This window comes from Brachyhypopomus gauderio, chromosome 3, assembly GCF_052324685.1.
Source record: "Brachyhypopomus gauderio isolate BG-103 chromosome 3, BGAUD_0.2, whole genome shotgun sequence".
NCBI lineage: Eukaryota > Metazoa > Chordata > Actinopteri > Gymnotiformes > Hypopomidae > Brachyhypopomus > Brachyhypopomus gauderio.
In genome coordinates, this window is record NC_135213.1 from 37,121,307 (window position 1) to 37,142,380 (window position 21,074).

Here is a 21,074-nt window from a genome sequence, read left to right on the forward strand (position 1 = left end):
AAATTTCCCATGAATATCTTGATCATTTTTATTTGAAATGAAAGCATGAACCTGGAATGTCCAAGCCAGTCATCCTCTACAACAATCAGGGGAAAAAAAAAAGAAAATGACAGCAATAGGACAGACAGTATCGATCATACACGAGAAAAGCATCTCACACGAGGAATCCAGAGTAGACATGCGCCAGCATGCAATACACACCAACAATGCGATGTGTGTACAACTACTTACTATTGAATCTAAACAGAACAAGACACACAACTTAAAAGCAGTCGGATATGCTACATTTCTTTTGCCTAGTTTTGCAAAGTGGAACAGTACATTAATAGTGCTTGCAGAAATCAAAGAAGTTAATATATATTTTTTAAATCACCATAACATAACGTCATAAATTACATACTATATTCAGAAAAAAAGTTCAAATAAATATGTCAAGAAATAAATATTACAATTACCCACTCAGATAAGCAACGCTACATGGCTGAAACCAACCCATTGCTGGTCCATCCCAATGTCAGACAACCCCGTTACCTTTAGTGCTTACAGTACATTGACACACACAGGAGAAATAAAGCTAACCGAATAAAGTTATCAGACAAACAAAACATTATCTTCATACAGCACAGTGGTAGATATATATTTATAGCCAGATTGACAGTTCTCTGTCAATATATGCATATGAAATCTCCAGGCATAATGGAGAATGGAGCAGGATCATCCATTGAAACGTTGTCCATCATTTTGAGGTTTTGAGAGACAATACAGTGGAACAGTGTCTATGAAAATCGGCACGAACGAATCTCTCACAATGTAGTTTTACAGCATGCATACGATGTAGTTTTACAGTTGCATGCAAACTGCAGAAAAGTTGCCCCGTTGTAACTTGCACATCAGTGTAATCAACTGACCAGATACTCAGAGACAGGGAACTGGATTAACAAACAGGGTTCCTTCCGGAGGAGAACGTAAACATGTTCTCTGGGAGCATTAGCCATGAGAACAAACTTGGATCGCTGACTTTCAACACAGGATCATCTCAGACCCCTAAGGACAAAGTGCAAAATATGGCCGAAGCAATATTTGTGTGCTTACTGCAATGCTACAAGCTGATCACATTTTAAAGATATTGTTAAAGAATTTGCTTTAAAGGTCCACAGACTCACTGCAAAGTATTATTATTATTTATTGTTATTATTATTAGTTTATTTTATATTAATGTGCCTTTCTGACAGAGATAGATCACATTATGTATGGTTTTAATTAAACCTTTTGGGCAAATTTATCAATGGAATCAAACCAAGATAGCTGGAATATTTTTAAGCTAAAATTTTATATCGCAATTTGACATCCATTTTTAATCATTTATATCAGCTTGCTACAGTGGCTAAAAGAAATAAATCTGTTATGGAAACATTAGTTTGTGTGTATTGTGGTGAAAAGGCACCTTATAAGTATTTAATAATAACTATATAATTTCTGTGATATAACTATATAATTTCGTTTGCTTTATTTCATATATCATGGGGGGGGTCTTATTGAAACAAAATCAATTTAAAAGAGCACCAACTGCGTAAAGTATTATCTCTAACCAGCTACTGTACATTTCCACTGTTTTCAGAGACAAACTCACTCACTGAAATAACAACCTACTGATTTGGTTCATTGCAACTCTACAGTGGCAAAACAGCATCGAGTGTATCGGGGCAAGCACACGACAGGTGAGAGAAAGTAGAGACCAAAGTCCTCGTTTGCCAACCAGTTCGGAGACACCGGACTTGGAGAGAGGTTCATGGCGAGGCAGAATGATGTAGGGAACCTGCGGGTTAGTTCATGCACCACTTCAAGCCACCGTCAACAGATGAAGAAGGGCGGACATCTTGAGCCAGCTGTCTCTGCATCGCTGCATGCTGTGAAAGTCCGGCAGACCACCGCTGTACATGCTACATTTCTCCCCATAACACCTCCTCCGCTGGGGTTTTAAAAGCGCCCCCCTCCCCTCCTCCGTCGGCCGTGTTGGCCATAACACACACTCGTTGTGTCCAACATCGTGAGCCGGAGACCTTCTCACTGGCAGCATCTCAAACGTACTCCTCACACCATCAGCCCTCGATCTCCGCCCCGGCGGGCCCTGTATTCCACAACCATGGCTTCACACCGGCACCAAACACCAGCCAGACGCCGCGTCTCAGACAGCGCCCCCCCCAGTGGAAGAGGAGTGAACTTGGGGAGCTCAAGCAGGAAGCCTGGGCTCGATCTTCAGAGACAAGTCGTACAGTGTGTCTTCGTCCATGATCAAGGCCTTGTCCAGCAGATACTGGGTAACCTGCATAATGTGAACAAATGTTTATTTTTTTTAATAGAAATTAATCTATCAGTAGTGCCATGCCAAGGAATTGGTTAAACTGACTGCAATAAACAACTATTTAAAATGTACAAATTGATCTTAAATTATAATATGAAAGCATATGAAAGACAGTAGTGTAAATGACCATAACTGTAGACTTTCAGTGGTTATTAGCTACAGTGCAGTCTACAAGTAATTCCACAGTGACAACGTTTTTGTTGTTTTGACTCAGTATTGTTTTGACCAGTATTGTTTTGGCATGGGTCTGAAAGTAAACAGCAATCTGGAGAAAGTTTTTAATTCAGTGAAACATTCACACTGGGGAGATCATAAATGAGTCACGGGCCCTTACAAAATACTTCTAATATTTGAAATGAACACAAGCAATTTGCATGGAGAGGCAATAAAAGGTTTGGATTGGATAACAGTCGCTCATTTGCATCTGGAATCTACTGCTGCAATCCTCTTAACAGGAAACAAGAGGACCAGAGCGCCTGTAAAATTCACTTCATCAAAATCGGCACACTGCTAAAATAGAAGCAAGCAGCACAACAGACCATGACTGTAGAATACTTTGTCATGACCAAAGGATTCAGCCATTGATCAGAAGCCACCAGCCAAGCAACATTTCTCATCTAGCCAATACAGTGGAGCCAATCTGATAGGTGATTTTGTGAAGTATATTCCTGATATGATGGTGTTAAAGGTCAAAGGGGAGGATGGATCTTTCTAACCTTTGGCTGGTGCTCTATTCGGTAGGGAGTTTGCTGAAACTGTCGAATCTCACGGATGATATGAGATATCTGTTGGAGGAGAGAGAGACCCACAATAACAAAGCACTTGTGGAATCCACAGAGAGTATACACATAAACATAAAAATAATAATAACAAATAAGTTGGGGTTTTGTTCACCATTCTCATCTTTGAGAAGTTGACCAGTCCCTCTTCAGTGAAGTTTGGGGTTCCCTCTTCAATAAATGCCAAGTCAGTCAGGTACATACCCAGATATGGGACGCATGGTGGATTACAACTATCAGGAAACCGAAAACGATAAAACAATGAGATCTCTGAATGGAATACGACAGCCATGTCTGAAGAGCAGTTCTGTGGGGTCATCAGTCTCACTTCTTCAACGTTTCCCTCAGGTTCTTAAATCGTCCCTCTGAGGACACAATCTTCTGTAGCTTCTCCATGAGCGCTTTTGTCTGTTCAGAAATTAGTCAACCAAACAAACAAATTTGTTCAATCGTGAAGGAGTCCAGAACATCTCAGACAGGCTGAATCCAGAGCGGCCGGGTGGGGGGGTGTTCTCTTAAAGACACATTTACGACTAAATACTTTTTTTGTCATATTTGACTAAAACAATCATAAATGCAGAAAATGACACTCTTGAAGTGTCTCACAAGCAGACGCTTACCTGCTTGCTGATTTTAGCCCAGGTCTTCTTTAGCCTGTAGATGGCACTGCGGTTCAGGGCTGAGGTGATCTCCAACACACCATTGTAGTTGTTAAGGCAGCGGCAAATGTCAGCTACCGCCACCCATTTCTCTATTGAGCTGGCCCTGGATCCCACAACAGTGTGACTCATGATCTGAGAGGCTACCAGGTTACTCATCTACAGGGACGGGAGGAGAGACACATGCATCAACAGGTCACGTTTGATTTTTGCTCTCCAGGAAACGGCAACATTCACCATCCCTCACATCGTTGAAGTGCTGGCTGGTCTTCATGATGTAGGGAGTTCGCTCGTTCTTGTCGGTCTTCATCCAGCCTTGGCCCAGGAACTCCCTGAGTGGAAGACGCAGATTACGAAAATGAAAAGAAAAAAGAGACAGAGAGCAAGGGGGAGTGGGAGGGGCATAAAATAAGACGCGTAGAAAAAGGCGGGATGAGTGAGGAACAACCAATCACACGTCTAGATTTGCTTTCTCATGAAGATAAGTTGATTTAATATTTAAAATTTTAACTCCATTATCATAAACATTAGCGAGAAAGGATAATGGTGGCGAGAAGCTCCCAAACGTGTGATTAGTCAGTCCTCCGAGCTTCCCATCGTTTGATTGGCTTATTGTTCCCTCACTCATATGGAATGCTCCGGAAAATGATGTGGTCTAGGAGAGTGATCTGCTCCGCTAGCTCCATCGCTGACAGGGATTCGAAGCACTCTGCCTTCGGGCACTCGGCCTTCAAAACACACGAGCGCACACACACACACACACACACACACACACACACACACACACACACACACACACACACACACACACACACACACACACACACATCAGTGCACATATAGACTCACACAACATCCTGCTACAGTGCACTACAGTCCGATAGTGCCTTTCATTAAGTATGTCGATACATATTAAAGAACGGCCTAGCAGGCTACACAATAAAACACTAAACTACATTACTTTTATAATACGGTGTCGGTGTCCATTTTTCCAATAACGATTTCCTGGGAACATGGCTTACACCTGCAGCTTAAAATGAATTATGGGCTAAATACACAACGATGCAATGAATGTGCAAAACTAGCCATGCGATAAAATAAAAATAAAGACAAAACTGCAATAATGCAACAAAATAAAGACAAAACTGCAATAATGCAATAACAAAATAGAACCGTAGTTGAATCAGTGTATCTGGATCTCGTTTGTGTTCTGCACAGTAAATTTTCAATTAAAACAGGTGCGAATGAAAGCAAATAAATGGGGCCTTGGCGATACACTCTGCTCCTGTGGTCGGCCCGACCAGCGCCGGTGTTCTGTCGAATTTTCTTACCCGTTGAAAATTCCTACCTAGGCTTACTGCGCATGCGCAAGTCACTATTACGTCATGATTTTGGTGGCTTAATGATGTTTTATAATGATGTTTTTTTACCAGCATCGCTGCTCCGACAGGGAATGAAAGCCTGGCGTTCATCAACTGACATTTACAGTGACAATATCAAAACCCAGAACTTTCATTTTTACCTTTACTTAGTCTGATTGTGTGATTTGTGTGTGACTTGTGTTATTTGTCTGTATTTTGTGTAATTTGTGTGTTAACGGGCCGCCCAATGGAGGATGGGTTCCCTTTTGAGTCTTGGTTCTCCCGAGGTTTCTTCCTATTCCCCACCATCATAGGGAGTTTTTCCTCGCCACTGTCGCCTTTGGCTTGCTCATTAGGGTTCTGGACCCATAGTATTGTTAACCTTTTAAATCCTGTAAAGAACTTTGTGACAACATGTGTTGTGAAAAGCGCTATACAAATAAACTTTGATTGATTGATTGATTGATTGATTGATTATAATGACATTTACGCTGTCGAAATTTCCTAACTATAGTGTTAATGAACTTAATGCTGGTTTATAATGACACACAGGCTAAAAACATGTTCATACAAAGATGTAAACAATCCAATTTGCTTGTATTAATATTAATAACAATACATGAATACGCAAAATAAAACTTTTAATTTAAAGATGAACGCTGATCTGCACTACATTATGACGTTTAGGTACGTTTAGGTTTAGGTAAACAAACTCTACAGACATACGTCTACAAATACGCGATGCCCTCGTACACGGTAGGAAATATCGAGAAGGTAGGAAAATTCGACAGAACACCGGCCGCACGGTGCGTAGATCGCCATGCAACAGTCCAGCGATGTTGAAATTGCAAAGAAACCAGATGAAAAGAGGACAGCCATTCCTCATAGGCCTTTGAGGTATTATCATGACATCAAAAGGGCAGCGTGTTGCATATTTATGAGTAGCAAAGGAATAGAAAGCAGGGGTTTCTGCATAATACATGTCGGGGCAGGAGGAACTGAGACATAGGTACATCGTCATTATATTATGTTCATTGACACGTGGACGGTTGTTTTATCAACTGTGAGCAGAGGGCTCATCCGTGACAGGAAGCAGGAAGCTTTTGGAATGGAGCCGTGAGTGAACTGCCTTCTCAGGTTGGGTCTCAGCACTCTCGGGGAGCCGGGTCTCAGCCGCCCACCCAGACACAGCGTCAAGGGGATGCGGACAGCAAACAGCAACACGCTCTCCGTCTCGTCTCGTCGAGTGTGGTCATTACAGGCCTGTATCTCAGCGAGACTCGCTGTTCCAGTGTCTATTTCGGTCCACCAGCCTGCCGTGACCCCTCAGGCGCAAGGCAAGCACAGGAGAAAGTGTCCATTATTCCACTCTATCAGTCTCTCTGTTGAGCTTGGTGACCCATATGCAGTTTACGTACTACGGGGAATTTCTCCAAGGAGAGCTCCTGAACTTTACCAAAATGGCAACATGTTGGGGAAAGAAGAATGGGAAAAACAAATACTGGTGTGGTGCGGTGTGGAAACATCTTACCATCTGTAAGATGTCCTCTATCTTGAGCTGAGTGTCGTCCTGATCGTCCTGAGAGAGGGCGCTGGAAAGACAGAGAACACAAAGGCAGCTGACACCTGAAGATCAGAGACCTGAGGGACGTCTCCAAGGCCTGAGGAACATCTCCAAGGCCTGAGGAACATCTCCAAGGCCTGAGGAACATCTCCCGTTAACTCACAAGTAGCATGTTTGGGGAATACGGGACCTACTTCACTATGTTGGCGGTGGCTTTCCTCTCCTGGGGCAGCAGGTCGGGATCCCTCAGAACCTCCTCCAGAAGACCCATGACGTTCATCTTCAACTCACCATTCAGCTCAAAGTCCTGCAGCACCATGACAGTGACCATTAAAACAAACACGATGCACACACACAGACACACACACACACGCACACACACACACACCTTGCATGCATGGATGCACATACACAGCTAAAATCAACTCGGTACCGATAACCAAGCACCAACAGATGTTCACATCTCGTCCCCTGAGCACTGGGTGCTAGTAAATTGCATCTTTGACAGATTAAAAGCGTGCGAGTGCCTCACAGGGGGACCAGCACTGCCGAGCCCGATTAAAAAAAGCAGGACTGCATAATGAACCGCAGAGGCAGCGAGATTTCATGCAAAATCTCTTGCACGCAAACCTGTCTTATGCATCCCTGACACAGGCGGGGACAGAGGAGCTATCCAGAGGCTGGGTAGTGCCCCAGTGCCCCAGCTGCCCCAGCTGCCCTAGTGCCCCAGCGCGCTACCTCACAGGAAGGGCAGGTGGGTGGTGTGTTTATTTAAAACGCCTTATATGTTTAACATGTGCAGAACTGATTGGTAAGGCATCTGGACACACCTCAACTGCTGACTGTGCAAATCTGCACATATGCAATAATTCATATTCAAAGGCTTACCCCTATGTATGTGGCTTGCATATGCTTGGTGCAAAGACTCGAACAGACCAAAAAAGAGATAATAAGTTAATGCTCTAAAGTATCTAATGGTGCACATATTGCACAGGGAAAGAACATTAAAAGAGAGATGTGAGAACAGCTGAGTTCACTGTGCTGAAGATGCAGCATTGGGGTGGGGAAAACCCCCGCCAGATAACTTCAGCCTCCTGAGATTCACGTGTCGCCATTTAGGAAGACGCCATTCAAAGCCAAACAGACACCGCCGCGGAAAGGGGCTACGGGTCTTGTACTAAATGAGGGGTCAGGGGTCAGGGATCAGGAGCCCTGCTATGGCTGAGAGAAGAGAAACGGTTCACTGAAAGTCTGAGAGATGTGGTCGCATTAGCATCAGCGGATGTGTGAATGTAAATGTGCCATATTTTGTCAATTGTGATTTTTCGAATCAAAATTTGTCCTCCACTTTTAACCCATCTGTGCAGTTAGAACACACACACACACACACACACACACACACACACACACTAGTGATTACTAGGGGGCTGTGGATCACACGTGCCCAGAGTGGTGGGCAGCCCTAGCCCGGCGCCCGGGGAGCAGTTGGGGTTAGGTGCCTTGCTCAAGGGCACCTCAGTCATGGCCTCAGGTCTGGGAATCGAACCCACGACCCTCGGGTCACAAGACCAGTTCCATACCACCAGGCCAGGACTGCCCCGTGACAATACGTGAGCTTACGATGGCTGCCACCATTGAATGAACGAAGTATGTGTTAGAAGGATTTGTTTGATAGCACTTTAGAATGCTGAAGAAGTAACTCCCATATCTCAGGCAAGAAAAATCACAATAATCCAACAATCTCCAGTTTAAACAGCGCGACATCATAGTCCACGCCACTGTGAACTCCCATGAGGAAGTTCAGCGTTCTCCCATTGGACGGGCAGCTAAACAGACAGAAAGCACTGAAGGTACTGGGATGCTAAACGACATCACAGCAATGATGTGCGTGTGATGCGATGATGTCATAACTGATGACAGCCTGTACGATGATGTCATAACTGATGACAGCCTGTACGATGATGTCATAACTGATGATAGCCTGTACGATGATGTCATAACTGATGACAGCATGTACGATGATGTCATAACTGATGACAGCATGTATGATGATGTCATAACTGATGACAGCATGTACGAAGATGTCATAACCGACACCAACAGGTTTTAGTACCAGTGAGCTTGAAAACACGGACTGTACAAGACACGCATTTTATATATATATTATATATCTGAAAAGCAAAAGGAGCTCTTGTGAATCAGCTCTTCGTGTGTTCTGAGCTGCTGTAATTCCTTTAAAAAACAGCACAAAACAGCAGTACATTCAGATCTTGCATCTCCAGTCTAGGGCAGCTTTCTAAAATATTGTTATTTGCTTCCATCCTCATCCGCGCTGCTCACCTAAGCCATCACAAAGGTCAGTTTTAACAAGCGCTTTCCGGCCAGTTTGCCAACGCTACCTCGGTGTAATTCGACAAAAGGTACAACCGATCAATGCAATTAGTCTGCAGCACGCCTGTGGGACTGAACAACAGGAGGCGAATTGTGTGATAGCCACTTACGTCGAGGCAAACATAGAAGCCACATAGCCTGCCTGGAGGGCTCCACCATGACGTGGGAGTATCTAGTGTTCACCTTCGAGTACACGCGTGTATGTGTGTGTGTGTGTGTGTGTGTGTGTGTGTGTGCGCACGCACAGTATGGATTTCTATGGAAGCTCTCAATCTTGCTCAGTAAAGCAGTGAATGTTTGTGCTGTAATATCACACAGGCAGAGACATACGAGAGTGTGCGGCAGGCACAGGAGCACAACGGGAAAAAACAAACATGCACAATGCAGCTCGGCCCTAATGAGCTCACAGATCAATAGGAGGGACGGTGGCCCTAATATACACATGACACGAGAAAGCAAAGCGCTTTATGGGGGGCGGTGTGCGATCAGGACACTAATGTGCCCCGATAACACTCCATTATCCAGCGAGCATGCGTGTTGCCGTGCCAAGCGCCCACACAGGACCAGGCAGAGCGCATTGAAAAAGTCTATACCGTCATTTCACGATTAAAGTTGGTGAGGACATTTTCACTCGGACCGCATTCTTCAATTATTTAAGTCCATTTAGAAAAGTCTGTTCAAGTATTTTTATGGTTTTCTGTAGCTATTTGTGTGAAAGTTGAACACTCCGTCTCGAGATGAGGTAATGGCTTAAGTTAGAGAGCAAGGAGAGGCCAGTTAAGGCAGATGAGCTTAAATCACTCCTCCACAGGGAGGCAGCCACACAGACATCTAGGCTTCCACGCCGGAGTCGATACCACGAACCGGCCTCCATGATTGAACATGCACTTACCGAGGGTCAAACGCAAACCAAACGTTGTCTTACTCAAGCTCAAAAGGTTCAGCTGCTGAAGGATCCATTTGCTTTAATAGCTACTGCATCGGCGAATGAAATACACTCCACCGGCTGCCGTCGTAATTAAGACCTGGCACCATTTGTACAAAGTAACTGGTTTTGCCCGCGATAATGGCGTGGAAATTGCGGGGAGATGTCAGGCTCCCGCTAAGTTCTAGAATCATGTGCAGCGAGCACGAACGATGTGTGTGTATTCATAGCCAGAACAGAAAAAGTGGGACGAGAACTCATTTCTCCAAGTTCTAACCATTAAGCCACTCGGCCGTGTGTCACACGGGGCCAGGGGCTCGAGGGAATGTGCGCGCTCTCCGATGTCAAAGTTCAGCCTGCTTAATGAAAAGGAGAACAGGGATTAAGTAGGTTGCATGAGCACAGCTCGAGGATGAGGACTTTCAGCGACGCCATCTCTCGGACATAACGTCGGGAACATGGTGAGCGCCACACCGTCTCAGGCGGTGGGCACTCAGTGTGTTTGAGGTCTGTCTCGGAGAGGCGTGGCTCAGAGCCGCACTGGGCGGGATCAGTGGCGGGTGGTACCGATCACACTCGACAAACCTGGGAGTGCTTGGAGACCCAGTGGCGAAGAACGTTGAGAACCCGGTTGGTGGCTGCCCGTCTGATGATGAACTCCTTGTCACACATCCTCTCCGAGTTGAAAACTTGGACGGAGAGAGAGGGGTTAAATTCAGCAGCCCGGGGTACACAACACTATTGCATTGCTACACGCAGCATGCAAGTCTAACCTGTCTGTGGCACATTCACTACCCAGAGCTGAAACGATCAGAGACGGAACATAATTGCTTGAGTGCAGCTTCCATGAGTAAATGTACAGAAAAGCTTCTCCTGGAACTCTGGCTGTCCTTGGCCACAATCGACTTCCTGCAGAACACGGTGTGCTGTTCTGTTTGTGCATTACTGCTCGCTCTGCCTGAACTGTTGCGGATTTAACTGTGCTGTGAAATGTTGCTCCATCTGCACCGTGTGTCTGTGCCGTGTGTCTCTCTGCTCCGTCACTGCCGTGTGTCTCTCTGCTCTGTCTGTGCTCTGTCTCTCTGCTTTCTGTGCGGTGTCCGGCTGCTCTGTCTGTGCTGTGTGTTTCTTTACTGTGTCTGTACTGTATCTCTCTGCCCTGTCTGTGCCGTATCTCTCTGCCTTGTCTGTGCTGTGTCTCTCTGCCTTGTCTGTGCTGTGTCTCTCTGCCTTGTCTGTGCTGTGTCTCTCTGCCTTGTCTGTGCTGTGTCTCTCTGCCTTGTCTGTGCTGTGTCTCTCTGCCCTGTCTGTGCTCCGTGTCTATCTGCCCTGTCTGTGCTCCGTGTCTATCTGCCCTGTCTGTGCTCCGTGTCTGTGCTGTATCTCTCTGCCCCGTCTGTGCTCCGTGTCTCTCTGCCCCGTCTGTGCTCCGTGTCTCTCTGCCCCGTCTGTGCTCCGTGTCTCTCTGCCCCGTCTCTCTGCCCCGTCTGTGCTCCGTGTCTCTCTGCCCCGTCTGTGCTCCGTGTCTCTCTGCCCCGTCTCTCTGCCCCGTCTGTGCTCCGTGTCTCTCTGCCCCGTCTGTGCTCCGTGTCTCTCTGCCCCGTCTCTCTGCCCCGTCTGTGCTCCGTGTCTCTCTGCCCCGTCTGTGCTGTGTCTCTCTGCTTTCGGTATGGTGTCCCGCTGCTCTGTCTGTGCTGTGTCCCGCTGCTCTGTCTGTGCTCTGTAACTCTCTGCCCCGTCTGTGCTCTGTATCTCTCTGCCCCGTCTGTGCTCTGTATCTCTCTGCCCCGTCTGTGCTCTGTATCTCTCTGCCCCGTCTGTGCTGTGTCTCTCTGCTTTCTGTACGTTGTCACACTGCTCTGTCTGTGCTGTGTCCCGCTGCTCTGTCTGTGCTGTGTGTTTCTTTGCTGTGTCTGTACTGTATCTCACTGCCCTGTCTGTGCCGTATCTCTCGGTTTTGTCTGTGCTGTGTTTCTCTCTGCTCTGTCTGTGCTTTGTGTCTCTCTGCCTTGTCTGTGCTTTGTGTCTCTCTGCCTTGTCTGTGCTGTATCTCTCTGTTCTGTCTGTGCTCTGTGTCTGTACTGTGTCTCTCTGCCCTGTCTGTGCTCTGTGTCTCTGCCCTGTTTGTGCTGTGTCTCTCTGCTTTCTGTACGGTGTCACTCTGCTCTGTCTGTGCTGTGTCCGGCTGCTCTGTCTGTGCTGTGTGTTTCTTTGCTGTATCTCTCTGCACTGTCTGTGCCGTATCTCTCTGTTTTGTCTGTGCTGTGTCTCTCTGCCCTGCCTGTGCTTTGTCTCCCTGCCCTGTCTGTGCTGTATCTCTCTGCCCTGTCTGTGCTGTACCGGGAGGGCTGCTGTGTCCGGCTGCTGCCGTGGCGATGGCGAACGCTGATGCCGGAGACATAGAACAGCGCGAGTTCTCGGCTGCCGGGACTAGACGAGGAGAAGAGAGAAAAAACAGAAACATACTGAAAAAGACCAGCAAGTGGAAGAGGGTCCACACTTGAGTTATGGGTCAGTGTCAGGTGCCCAGTCTTAGCAAATGTATACATGAATGGATATTAAATTAAGGCCATTTTGACAACTACCCCACCCAACAGCCCCTAACAGCCCCCACCAGCCCTGAGCACATGCACACACAGTAAGCAGGCCGTATCCATATGGAATTGGTTTTCTATGGAAGTTTTGTTTGACATGGCTGGATCAAATCTCACATGCAACACTCCGCATTGAACTAGCAAAGGTAAGATAATGCACATTAATATTAATTTTAAAAATATGAATACTGCACGTGGCTCTGTCTGAAGAGTAGAACACCAGTAGGAACAGAAGACAGACCTGCCACCCGCACCACTGAACACCAGAAACCAAACCAGTTTACTAAACCAGTCCGTTATGGCACATGTGAAAATAAATAAGCATTTAATCTTATTCCCTGTACATGAACTTCATTTAATATTGGTAAAATGCATTATTTACCTAAACTGTCACCAAGATAAACTAGGTGAAATGACACATTATAACAGACGGAGTGCTTATTACCAGGACTGGGATACTCTAATGATTAGCCTAACTATATCTGGCTTGACTGACCTTGCGCATTGTTGTACATTATGGTATATTCCATATTAAGGAGCAAAAGAATCTTTGGTAGATCAATTGCTTGTTCCCAAATCACACATTGAGCTGTTGTAAATGGGTCAGGACCCACTCTGCTTTAACCACAACCAACCTGAGCAGGGGCAGAGTGCCCCACTACCCCTGCCGAGGGCATCCGTTCGGGTGCTTACAGAAAAGAAGCTGTCTGCTACAGTCCAGCCCCCTGGGTAACTACGATCCAGCTGGCTCTCACTTAAACATGACACATTAGCAGGACATCTGGTCTACATTTCTCCCCTTCATAACCAAGTATGGACCAGGTGTTGACCAGCTTGACGCCACTGGTCAAAACCCGATCCGTACCCCACACACCAACTCTTCTCCCCCCTGGCATCCAGTAGGTGGATCAAACTCCCACAGGCTGTCTGAACAGCCGTGTCCTTTGCGGTCATCCAACACTGACTCAAGACTCGATCTCCTTCAAACGAACTTGAATGTAATGTAACCACACACTTAAATGTTACTTAAACACGCCCGTAATAATCTTTCTTTAAAATAGATTTCCTTTAAAGCCAGTCTACCACATTGTGTAGTTTCCACCCAACCTGTTGTGCATGGCACCTCCTGTGTCCTTGTGTTCTATAGTCGTGTATTATAGTGTGTCAAACTTTCAATTGTAGTTTGAGCACTAATTACTAATCTGATAGTGTTGCAGTTTCAGGGTATTTCTGTGCTCTAACCTATTTGTTCTATGTACAGATACTTCTCTGAGTAGACAACAGAGTACTTTTGTTGGATAACAGTATCTGCTAAAGGCTGTAAATGAAAATACAAAAAAATTTCAAAGAGCACTGCAATTTTCACTGCTATTCACCTGCTATTCATACTGTCTGTCTCCCTCTCATATGGTCTCTCTCCATCTCAGGCTGTCTCTCTCCATCTCGTATGGTTTCTCTCCCTCTCGGGCTGTCTCTCTCCCCTCCAGGGCTGTCTCTCTCCCTCTCTTTCCCACACACATGCACACAGTAGCCAGACTCCCCCACCCCGACGCCCATGTCCACGGGTTCCAGCATTACCTCCGGGCCCTCGGTAGCGCAGGTGTCGTGGGGTGGAAGGCGAGCGGCAGGGGGAAAGGTCTCCTGCCTCGCTGCCTTGCGGAGACTCAGGGTTAAACTTGTCCAGCGAGGCTGACTCCAGCACAGCTGAGGGTGGAAGGAAATCTCTTCAGATTCAACCTCATTCACCGTCACACCACCGCAGTCAGGCACACAGGTAACAACCTGACGTGGCCTGCTCTTCCTCTCCATCAAGCTGCTCTTAGAGAGTGTGTGTGGTAATAGTGCACGTCTCAGAGAGTGTGTGTGGTAATAGTGCACATCTCAGAGAGTGTGTGTGGTAATAGTGCACGTCTCCGAGAGAGTGTGTGGTAATAGTGCACGTCTCCGAGAGAATGTGTGGTAATAGTGCACGTCTCAGAGAGTGTGTGTGGTAATAGTGCACGTCTCAGAGAGAGTGTGTGGTAATAGTGCACGTCTCCGAGAGAGTGTGTGGTAATAGTGCACGTCTCCGAGAGTGTGTGTGGTAATAGTGCACGTCTCCGAGAGTGTGTGGTAATAGTGAACGTCTCCGAGAGAGTGTGTGGTAATAGTGAATGTCTCAGAGAGTGCGTAGTAAGTGAAGGTACACATCAATGTGAGGAGCACAGAATCACAACACCGTGATCATTAACATCTCATTCTGGAACTGAAGCATCCAGAGGAAACTCTCCTGTGTGTGTACCAGTGTAATTCTGCTATCTTCCCTTTGTGGTTTCTCTCTTTCTTTTTCTTACTTTCATTTTATTTTTATGTCTTACTACCTAGTTTTCTGGAATGAACACAGGGAGCTGGCATCATTTTCCCCAGCTTTGAAGTACCAAAGCTGCAAGCGCATCTCAGATTTAATAGCCAAGCAGAACTTACATACAGACGTGAAAACATGAAGCATCATTCACAACTGAAAGTTAAAGACACAGCTTTGTTTCTGAGCAGGGAGCCTAATGCTCTGTACAGCCGGATAGTCCAAACAATCATCTTTGCAGCCATCACTGATGAAGGCCAAATGGGTTTCATCAGGGCCTTTGTCAACAAACACCATTAGCTTCTGAGCACAATAAGCAATTTGTGCATCTCCTCTTCTAGAGAAAACAGCGACCCAGAAATTTGACAAAGCAAGAATGGAACAGCACGACTATTAGATCACTGTGTGTCGACTGGAACACCTGGTGAACTGGGAAATGGGTGCAGAAGATCAATTAGACTCTCCTTGGATCGCTCGGATCGCTACAGCCACGGGCTGACGATATCAGTGTCCTGCTGTCCTGATTTTGGGAGAAACAACAGCAACCACTCAGGGCTGTTATTGAAGTGTGTTGAAATGCAAATGCAATCAGGACTGCAGCTGTTCCCGCGCTCGCTCTGTGGACTCCATAAGAAGGAACTGTGGCCTTCAGAGTGCCCCTGATCTCAGATCAGTTTGCTGACACAGCTGAGAACTGAAGGAGATGACAGATCTATTTTGTCTTGCTGGGTTTCCAACACGTTTGAAATGAAATGAAATGTTTCTAGCAGACAGCGAGAGACCCTAACGTGTGTTTGGCCAAACATCTTCACATTTTCCCTGTTTCGCATTAGAAAAGCCGAATTACACTAGGACTATGCTAAAGCATGCTTGTCAACATGTTTCCAGATTGACTACATCAGTCAATTTTAATAATTAATGTTATTAATGTTTTAAATCATGCAGAATTCTGTATGATCCACCCCGACCCACCCCGTCTGCCCGCGAGCGACCCTTACCCCTCCTGATGCTGCGGCGCAGTTTACCACTCAGGGCGTCGATGCGAGGCGCGTCAGGGCCGTCGTCCTGGGCCCCTGGGCTCTGCTGCTCAGGGGAGGACGGGCTCTGGACCCGGTTCTGGTCCACGGGCGACTTGGGGTTTCCGGCAGGTGGGGAAGAGGCGGGCTGGGAGGAGGTGGGGCTGCTAGCGGGCGAGTGAGAGGCGAGGCCGCACAGGTCCAGGGCGCCCGTCCTGGAGTTGAGCGGAGAGTTGAGCGAGAGCTTGCGCGTGCGGACGGGAGACGAGGTGCGGGAGGGGATGGAGAGGGGCGGAGGGGAGGAGAACTTGCGGCACAGGCGGGGGGACTTGTCGTTTGGGGGATCGCTCCCACCGCCACTGCTGCTGGTGGTGCTGGTGGTACTTGTGGTACTGGTGGTACTGGTGGTACTGGTGGTGCGACTGCTTTGGCTGGTGGCGAAGAACAGCTCCAGGGACCTGGGGTCATGCGAGAGATGAGCCATAAATGAGATGAGACACGAACGAGACTGACAACACCCAGCCCTTTGGCACAGCCCACCCCATCCCCCCTGTCAGAGGTCTGGATGAGGAGAGGAAGCGTACGCTCATCTCTGATGGGAAAACTGAGGAAGAAAGACGAGCAAAAACACCACACATCTGGATGATCGATGGGGAACACCGTGTACGGGCAGAATGAATCTTCTGAGCAAAACAAAGAAGAAACTAACACAGGGAATATATGTGGATTTCAAGCCTGGATAAATTGTTTTCAATACATTATTATAAGACAACATTATGCCTGTTAGGAGACTAAAACACCTTTCTAAAACACAACAGTTTTATCATTTTGGTCATGATGCAATTTAAACTGTGTTCAGGAAAAACCGCCCCTAAAACCTCATGAGATCCAAAGGGAATCATATGTGTGATAGAATCAGTGACAGACAGAATAGAACAGGCTACAGGTGGCCATAGGGAACACCAACGGGATGGAGGGAGAAACAGAGGGAGATGAGAGAGGGGAGGGTAAGAGAGAGAGAAAGAGAGAGGTAGAAAGAGGGGAGAGGGGCAGAGAGAGAGGGGAGAGAGTGAGCGAGAGAGGGAGAGAGGTAGAGAGATATATATGTAGAGAGAGAGGGAGAGGGAGAGAGAGAGAGAGAGAGAGAGAGAGAGAGAGAGAGAGAGAGAGAAAGAGGGGAGAGAGGCAGAGAGAGAGAGAGTAAAGAGAGAGAGAGAATGAGGGGAGAGAGGCAGAGAGAGAGAGAGAGAGAGAAAGAGAGAGAGCGAGAGATAGAGAAAGGAAGAGGGAGAAAGAGAGGGGAGAGATGTGGTATGTTACTTTGAATGATCCATGGCTATCTTCCTGATCTTCAAGCTGTAGTCTGGGCTGATGGATGCCATGGACAAGCGGTCACATGAATGATAATGGACCCTGTGTGACAGCACAGTATGGTGGGGGAGAAGGGACATGACACAGCAAACACAAAACTGCCCAACTGGCTGCTGACAATGACATCACTCATGCATTTTAAATTATACAGAATACGTTTTTCGACAGCTTTCTAAACAAAACGCAGCAATGTGTTCACAGGAATAATAATAAATTGCAGTGACAGGTTTTTTTCCTTAAACATTTGTTATTATTTGTTATATAATTTGTTTATTCTTGAAACATTGCTTCATCTAGTGGGAAAAGCCATAACTCAGAAAGCACACAGGCAAACAAACACTGCTCAAGTAGCCGAGAAGGAATTTGTGGAAAATCAACAGGGTTGATGATTCATTTTTCACTTTTCACGAGGTGCAACAGCGTACGGTGAAGGACATTTGGACAGAAGACAACTTTCCAGTTGAGAAGGTCGTTTTGCATGAGTAGCAAAGCACATAAAGGGGACATCTTCCCCCATTCTCCCTCCCTCTCTCTCTCCCTCCCTCCCTCTCTCTCTCTCTCCGGTGAGCGGCATTACCTGACAGGGATGGAGGTGAACGGCTTCTTGTAGATGTCGGCCAGCTTGTCCATGACGACGGTTGCCGCGGTGAAGATGCGGTAGGTGTGCAGGAAGGTGTTGAGGAAGTCGATGGAGAGGAAACGCAGGTCGGTGAGGCGTTCCAGCAGCCGCTCCACGCTGGCGTAGCGGATCTGTGGTACCTTGCACGAGTTCAGCGTCTTGCTGAAGCAGATGTCCACGTCGTCCTTGTGGAGACGCGCGTCCGACCTGGAGCCGGCGGACAGCAGAGCGCGTCCGTTAGGAGAGACGTGGGCCGAGCCGTGTGCTCAGAGGCCCGGTTGCCACAGCCATGGACTCAGTGTATGGGTCCGTGTACGAGTGTGTGAATGTGGATTGTGGTTTACCCATTTTGACCAACACCAAAGGGTGAGTGACATGACAGAATTACCATAACGCGTAGAATTACGTCACGTGTTTCACGTCAGAGGTTTCAGTAGTACTTCTAGAACTGTTCTAGAACCCTGCTCAGCTGCATGCCAGACCGAATCTGGAGAGCTTGTTTACTCAAAGACGTCACACTCACAAATTAAACTGCATAGAGACAAGTAGCTGTCTGGGTGATGGCTCATTATGCCGGTATCTTATTTTATTAATTAATAGCGTTCATGTCTACCATCTGCTATTAAGTTTATTTTTTAACATTCAATAAAAGACACTAGTTTTTGCTGGTGCCGGTACGTAGCTTGTGTTTCACCATGAAATAAATAATACTAAACTAGATATTATCTCACTCATTCACACACACATAGAAACACACACACACACACACACACACACTGACTCACTGCACAACAATGTCTCTTACTTACTTTATCATGTGCGGAACTGTGACTTTGGAGTTCTCCTCAAACACGCTGGTCATCAGTCCATTACACCTGATGTTATCGATACACTGCGGGTCACAGAACAAACACAGGGACATACAGGAGGGAAAAGGTTGTGAACTGCAGTCACGCTCAGCAAATCACAGTAGCCAAAATGGCATTAGGCAATAAATGGAGGACGCGCTGAGGTGGAGTCTGGAGAAATGCAGAAAAGCTATTTACCCAAGCTGTTTGTTTACAAATACCACATGCATTGTATATGCATATATTCATATATTGTATATTAGTACATTTAAACAAAGTGGAAATATTTAATGTAATGAAAATTAGAAAGGCACGTCTGTGAGGTGTCGGGCACTGCGTGGCACAAAGCATTCTTCAGATGGGCCGTCCAAACTCTTTTGCCAAAGCATAAAAGCTGAGAACAAGAAACGGTCTTCCACGAAAACGCAGTGGCCCGCCAAGATAGCCAGACGCACGAGATGCGACGTGCATCAGGGCTTACTGCCGTTTCTCTACTCCTCCAGGATGTCTGGCCTCACTCTCGGCCCAAAGCTTGTGATATCCACCATCACGATCATCAGCAGTCTGGAGAGGTCTTGTCAGAAATGATCTTCATGGAGGAGCTGTGCATGAAATGCCATGTCTGCAGCAGAAACATGAGACCTGGGGAGCAACACAATGACAACAGGTGCTCTGGAGTGAAGTCCGAGATGTTTTGGCTCCGAAAAGAAGGCGGTTTTCCACCGAAGGGTTGGAGATTGTGACGTGGATCAGTGTCTGCCTTCAACAGGAAAGCACAGTGAAGGTTCCTTGCATGTCTGGGGATGCATTTCTTCAAATGGAGTTGGTGATTAGGTCAAAATGAATGGCTCCCTTACTACTGAAAAGTACAGACAGTTTATCGTCCATCATAAAGTTCCATCAGCAAGGTGTCTGTTTGACGTCATTGGCACTGTGGAGAATGAATTTTGGGACCAAAGTCATAAAGAAAGAACAAGTGGTCCTACAGCAGATGATTTAGCCCCCCTGATCTCAAAGTCTCTGAGTCAGTCTGGGATTACATGCAGAGCCAGAAGCGAGTGAAAGAGCCAAATTCTTCAGGACACTGTGAGGTTTTCCAAGAGGCTTTGAATATCTTACCAGCAGAGCACCTTAAAAAACTGTATGCCAGTGAATCTAACAGTACCTTTGCTTTTGAAAGCAATGGGTAGACACACCAAATATTGATTCGACTTCCCTCTAGTTACTACATTTTCTAGGAGGCTTACGGGTAAATAAAAACTATGCACATCATTACTTTTCCATGACATTTTTCCACAAGCACCTTAAGCTGATGTCTGTGTGTATTCCTCCTCATGATCACGGCCCTCCCTTATTACTTTTTTTTACCGTATTACCGTATTACGTTACACCTATCCTTCGTTATAGTCCTCGTTAGTCTAAATTTAATTCCTGTTCTGAGGCTGCCCTCTGTCAGTGTTTGACCCCATTTTCGACGATTTAACACGGTATAGGTGCATAATTGCTGTCTGCTGCCTTACTTGGATTGCTAACTGGATTCGATTGCTAGTTTCAGTTTTGTGTCCATGCTTTAATAAACATGTCATCTAGATCATGACTCTCCTCTGGATCCTACCTCTGCCTCCGCACGTCACGGTCCACAGACGTCTGGGCTGATTACAGGTGTAGGGTGTGTTTATGGGAACCGTGTCTTGTGTTTGGTTATTCTCGTTGAACAGGCAGAGGTTGGAGGAGTCATTAATGTAAGAGGGTACTGAGTGCTTCGCAGGTTGGTTTGCAGGTTCGGTGGTTTTGTTTTTGATGGATGCTGAAAGCTTTTTGATTTGCGGTCTAGAAGCAAGTTATCCAGTGATTGATGCTAATGTTTGTCCTTGATTTTCAGTTCATCAGAATAGTTTTCTTGGTGAAGGTTAGCACTATCAACAGTGCTCTACTCTAACTCAATTAACCCAAATGACATGGCACCTAACAGATAGTGGTGAGGATAGCGTTATGAGTTGTTTCAACAGTAGAGTTCATTTATAGCAGGGGTGCTCATTACGTCGATCGCGATCGACCGGTCGATCGCGAAGGAAGTGTGGGTCGATCGCGAAGGAATGTGCGTAGATCGCGTCACATAAAATAGTAGTAGATGAATCGCACATCTGCACTGACGGTTGTATTTTGATTGACATTCACGGTAGCCAATCTGCAATCCACTCAACAAATTACGTTCGCCACCCCCCCCCCCCCCCCCCCCCTCTC

The 21,074-nt window shown here is 46.5% G+C and overlaps 1 protein-coding gene across 3 annotated transcripts in view; it reads right to left on the bottom strand.

The window, feature by feature from the left end:
* Window positions 1–10: 10 nt before the first annotated feature.
* Window positions 11–21,074, bottom strand: part of rasgrf2b (Ras protein-specific guanine nucleotide-releasing factor 2b) — a 51,211-nt gene continuing 30,147 nt past the window's right edge. For 2 of the 3 annotated variants that reach the window (XM_076998040.1, XM_076998042.1), the window contains exons 13-28: window positions 18,792–18,874; window positions 17,941–18,189; window positions 17,313–17,405; window positions 15,975–16,450; window positions 14,214–14,339; window positions 12,382–12,471; window positions 10,627–10,730; window positions 6,920–7,032; window positions 6,693–6,753; window positions 4,425–4,528; window positions 4,048–4,132; window positions 3,762–3,959; window positions 3,470–3,549; window positions 3,257–3,374; window positions 3,079–3,147; window positions 11–2,323 (exon numbers count right to left, since the gene is read on the bottom strand). In XM_076998040.1, the coding sequence (XP_076854155.1) occupies window positions 2,231–2,323; window positions 3,079–3,147; window positions 3,257–3,374; window positions 3,470–3,549; window positions 3,762–3,959; window positions 4,048–4,132; window positions 4,425–4,528; window positions 6,693–6,753; window positions 6,920–7,032; window positions 10,627–10,730; window positions 12,382–12,471; window positions 14,214–14,339; window positions 15,975–16,450; window positions 17,313–17,405; window positions 17,941–18,189; window positions 18,792–18,874 (2,142 nt within the window). In that variant the 3' untranslated portion in view covers window positions 11–2,230. The remainder of the gene's footprint in view (window positions 2,324–3,078; window positions 3,148–3,256; window positions 3,375–3,469; window positions 3,550–3,761; window positions 3,960–4,047; window positions 4,133–4,424; window positions 4,529–6,692; window positions 6,754–6,919; window positions 7,033–10,626; window positions 10,731–12,381; window positions 12,472–14,213; window positions 14,340–15,974; window positions 16,451–17,312; window positions 17,406–17,940; window positions 18,190–18,791; window positions 18,875–21,074) is intronic. The other variant, XM_076998041.1, reaches the window with a different exon arrangement.